The sequence below is a fragment of the Rhododendron vialii genome, chromosome 4a, assembly GCF_030253575.1.
Source record: "Rhododendron vialii isolate Sample 1 chromosome 4a, ASM3025357v1".
Taxonomy (NCBI): domain Eukaryota; kingdom Viridiplantae; phylum Streptophyta; class Magnoliopsida; order Ericales; family Ericaceae; genus Rhododendron; species Rhododendron vialii.
The window spans coordinates 11,022,650-11,027,503 of record NC_080560.1 but is presented as its reverse complement, the minus strand read 5'-3'; the positions used below and the strand labels follow the sequence as shown (position 1 = coordinate 11,027,503).

General features: G+C 41.2%; 1 protein-coding gene across 1 annotated transcript; it reads left to right on the top strand.

Annotated features, from left to right (window-relative positions):
* Window positions 1-432: 432 nt before the first annotated feature.
* Window positions 433-1,606, top strand: LOC131321727 (RING-H2 finger protein ATL40-like). The gene has a single exon (XM_058352636.1). It carries the CDS (start codon window positions 503-505, stop codon window positions 1,271-1,273), a length of 771 nt encoding a protein of 256 aa, XP_058208619.1. The 5' UTR covers window positions 433-502; the 3' UTR covers window positions 1,274-1,606.
* Window positions 1,607-4,854: the final 3,248 nt, after the last annotated feature.

Below are 4,854 nucleotides of genomic sequence, written 5' to 3'. Positions count from 1 at the left end.
GGTAAAGAAACAACAATTTGAGGGAGGTTTAATTCAACATTCAATGGTGTTCTTCTTGAAAATTACTATTAGAGTCGACCCCAAGGGTTGACCTAGCGGTCGAAACCTAAAACTTAAGATTTCAGTTTCGAAATCCATCAAGGTCTATTAACTCCTTTGAGTCCAATTTTTACGGAGTTTTGTTCTGGCTTCAATTGTGACCGTGCAAATGAGCTATGAAATTAGTCCCCAATTTTAATTAAGATGTGCAAAAGCTGGTTTAGACACCTGAGTTATAAAATAAAAATTAAAAAAAAAAATCATTGGAGTCATTGCTAGTGGTTTGTTGGAGTGGGGGATTTTTCCATGGAAGACCAATAGCCCACCTACACCACAAGTACTCCCACACACACGTAATCAAAGAAAGAGACCGTTACACAAATAAAATATATACATTACTCCATTTTTTGCAACCCTCTCTCTCTCTCTCTCTCTCTCTCTCTCCTCCTCCTCCTCCGCCGCCATGGATGAGGACGATTTCCCACCTCCAAAGAGGAACCAATACAACTTAAACAGCAAAGTCATGCTCACCGCGGTCGTTTCGTTATCCATGGTGGTGGTGATTGTGACCGTACTTCATTTATACGCGAGGTTCGTCCTCCGCCGCCAGGCACGGCGTAGAGCCACCATGCTACAGCTCCGGCTGGCGGTTGCCCAGGCCCAGGCCGCCACAGAGCCGCCCACGAGCGGGCTTAACCCGGCCGTCATAGCCTCCCTACCGATATTCGCCTTCAAACAAACGGGACACAGTGATGACACGTCAGGTGGTGGGACGACAGAGTGCGCTGTCTGTTTGAGCTTTTTGGAGGATGGTGAAATGGTTAGAATTTTACCAAATTGCAAGCACACTTTCCACGTGGACTGCGTCGATAAGTGGCTTACTTCCCAATCAACATGCCCTATTTGTCGAACTGGGGCAGAGCCCTTCCACCTGCCCTTCCACCTGCCCCAGTCCTGTGAGGCAGTGCGGGCCAGGGCTTTGCCCACAGCTCCGCCAGTACTGGAAAGCGGGGACTCGGAGTTAACAAATGCGGAAGGGACGTCACATGGCGGGGAACTAGAAACACCATCCTCCGCGAAGATTGTCAATAGTGGCGGCTCAAGTTCGAGCTCGAGGTTGAGTTCTTTTCGGAGGATGCTTAGTAGGGATTCTAGGGATAAATCGTCGCGGCGGATCCAATCTTGTGGCCAAGAGGATGTCCAACTGGATGTCGAGAGCAGCCAATTTAGGTGAAACCATTCATTCCTACACTATTTTGTTAATTTCTTCTCTCTTTCTCTCTCCATGTGCTCTGTGTTTGTATAAAAATTGTTCTGCTTGTTATATACACATATAGACGTTGATTAGTCGCACACATGAGAAGAGAAACATAGACGAGATTTCTCGATCGGCTCCGGTCGTCGGGGCCGGTGAGACCTGAGAGATGAGCTATTAAGAAGAGTTAGATAAGATGATCAGTACTATATTGTTGTGAATAACAGAAAATAATTTAGTAATGGATGTGATTTATTAATTAGGTGAAATTAATCATTTCATTGGCAGGTTCTATTAATTGCTTTATTTCTAGGTGGATTGTGCTGTGTATATGATTGTTTTGTCGTTGCTTTTGGTTATCTTATTGCAAACAGTTGGATACTACTTACCCATTATAGAAATTGACGAATAAATAATTCGTAAAAATTTAATGTCCAATTAATGAAAATTCAGAAAATATATAAAAAAAAGTCAAAATAGAAAAAAATAAAGGCAAACTCTCCCTCGAAAAAGGTTTGTTTGGCGAATTAATGGGAGTAGGAATAGGGTTGGAAGTTGCCGATCGGGAAAAAAAATATGGTTGGAAGAGTGAGATTCTACTTACAATATGAAATAAATTTTGCTTACCTAAGACTTAGGGAGAACAAAAATTCAGCATTTGGTAGCCAATTATATTTAAGAAATTTTGGTTAATTGTTAATACATGATAGTGACAGGTAAGGTACGTGCCCATGTGGACTAGCTAACTCTAGCTTCCATTTACGAGCCATTGACCCAATAATTAAGCCTAAGCTTAACTAAAAAAATTTCTTAGAGGGTCAACTGTAAATGATATAATTTGCATCAGTGGTTCATGTAGTTTTGGGAACATTCATTTTGGCCGCGCTCATTTCCATTCCATCAACTTGAACCCTATGCTTCTTTCTTTCTTTTTTTTCCGTCACACTTTATACATCAGCGTGCATGGGTTAGCGGAGTGTTAATATGTTCGGATGCTGGTCAACGAATGAAACCCAAACCTGCCCCTCATGGGGCTCGAACCCTATGCTTAATTAGGCTGTTTTATATACAGGCTAGATTTTCTGTAGTCCAACAAATGGAATGGAGGGGGTCCTGTCAAACATTGTGCTTTTTCAGGACCAAAATCAATGATCATGATACGTTCAATTTCTAGGATTCATCGAGGGCATCAACCACTCCAAAAATCATGTGGATTGGATATCTCTAATAGGAATGTCTCGTATATATTTATAGGCGACGTCCTAGACTAGTGCTCGGGTGCCATGTGGTAATAAATCTCGACACTTGACCCTTCCAGACCAAAACAAGGATCATGAGTGTTCAATTTCTAGAATTCGTCGAGGGCATCAACCACGCAAAAAATCATTTGGATCGGGTATCTCAAATAGGAATGTCTCTTATTTATAGGCGACCTAGACTAGTTCTCGGACGCCATGTGGTAATAAATCTCGACACTTGACCATTCCGTACGTCAGGCCGTGGGGATTGTGACTCTCGCTAGGGTCTCGCAACGCGACTCCAACCAGCGCAAGATCCCTCACTATTACTGCATCTAAGTCAGAGGGCTCCTTGGGTCCTGACCGGAGCACACACTTTGGCGTCTTGGTAATAAGCAATTTGGGAATACACCGCGCAATTGGCCCCTTTCAGCTCGCGACAATCCCTATCCTCTCTCATGAGGGCCATTATAAGGCTTCTTCCCCTGGATATACTTCTTTCACATTGAGCCTGAATCTACCCTCAACGCGGTCCTTGTAAAACCACGTGTGAACTCTAGATCGCGACCCTCACAACCACGAAGTCCTAATTCACTATACCCATCTCTTGCAAACGTGTCATGCGTTTGTGGTCAAAGGTGCCATGTGCCATATGACACGCATTAGTGGACCTCAAAGTACTGATTCACTATATTTGTCTCTTGCAAACATGCCATGTGTCTACGGTCAAAGATGCCATGTGCCATGCAACACCCGTTAGTGGCGATCCGCAGTTCTACTAGAGTCAACACTTTGACTTATTGAGCCTTCCTACGAACCTCTTCTAGAGGAGTTATAGGAATTTCGAAGTTTCCACTATGAGGCTAGCCATACACCAGGCGCCCGTTGTATATATCATGGAAATGAGCTAATCAAGTGTAAAAATCTTCTCAAGCATCCACTGTAAATCGAAGCTAACTTTCCAGGACCTGGTATAAAAAAAAAAACCTGTACAGCAAAAGGATGTCTTTGATTACACAAAAACGGAAAAGACGATCCCACAGTTTTCGAACTTCTTGTTTGGTAAAAGTTGTCTGTTTTTTGTTTTTCGTTTATGAAAAACAAAAAACTAAAACAAAAAAACATGTTTGGCGATCATAATAGTTTTTGTTTATTTGTTTTTTGGGCTGCCGAAAGTGTTTTCAAAACAAATGAAAACACAATGTTTGTGTTTCTAAAATTTCTGTAAACTAGTTGAATTAGTTATGTATTTTGAAAATAAAAAATAGTAACACAAACGTATTTATGGTGCCTGCTTCAAAAAATATCGGAAACAAAAACAAAAAACTGGAAATAAAAACTTTTCCAAACAAAGTCTTATTGTTTCTGTTTTCGAAATTATACAGGAAATCAAACATAAAATGAAGCCAAAGCAAACCTACCAATACGGCAAGCTTCACACGTTCATACCTGTGTTACATGGATCATCCATTTTGGGTGAAGTACCTGTGTCGTTTTACCGTGGTTTGGACATAGATACCGTAGATCTACAGACGTTGTAGTCAAGAAAAGTGACATGATAGTAGTGGATAGTCGGACTAGGGAAAGAGAAAGACCTAAACTGACTTTGGATGTCGTGATACAGAAAGACTTGGACTTACTAAATCCAAGTGAACAGGTAGCCCTAAACAGAGTTCAATAGAAAAGCAAGACTCATGTAGTCGACTCTAATTGATTGGAACACAAGGCTCAATTTGGTTTGGTTTACCTGTGTCATTTTACATTACATGTCTATGTTTCCTCTATTTTAGTATTTGATCTCTAGACCTCTATTTTAGTACTTGATCTCTAGACGGGCTGCCAGAGGGGGGTGCAAGCAGGGGTCCAAGCCCCTGCGCATCTCCCCAATTATCTCACTAACTATACTACATATTAGGTTAATTTGAAAAAGTTCTATAAGATCGACCATTGCAAGTCTCTTGAGTGAAAAAAAGTTAATAAAATTTCTATATATGTTGGAAAAAAAAATCCTAAAATTTCAAGTTATTGACAATTTTTTGGTCGTGGTTATAAAATTAGATGCGATTATGTATATGTAGACAATCTCGTCTTAGGAGAATTAGTAAGTAGCAATATTTATATTATAGACTATAGTTATTGTTCTCAATGTAAAAATACCCGTGATTTGGGCCCCCGCTTTGTACAAATCCTGCGCCATTGACACCCACACGCCATACTCACACCCGAGTCGGGTAATATAGGTTGAAACCGGAAAGACGAGCAAAACAACGAGCCATCAAGGTGCCAAATGAGTACAGACCTAAAGGGTTTGGAAACTGAACA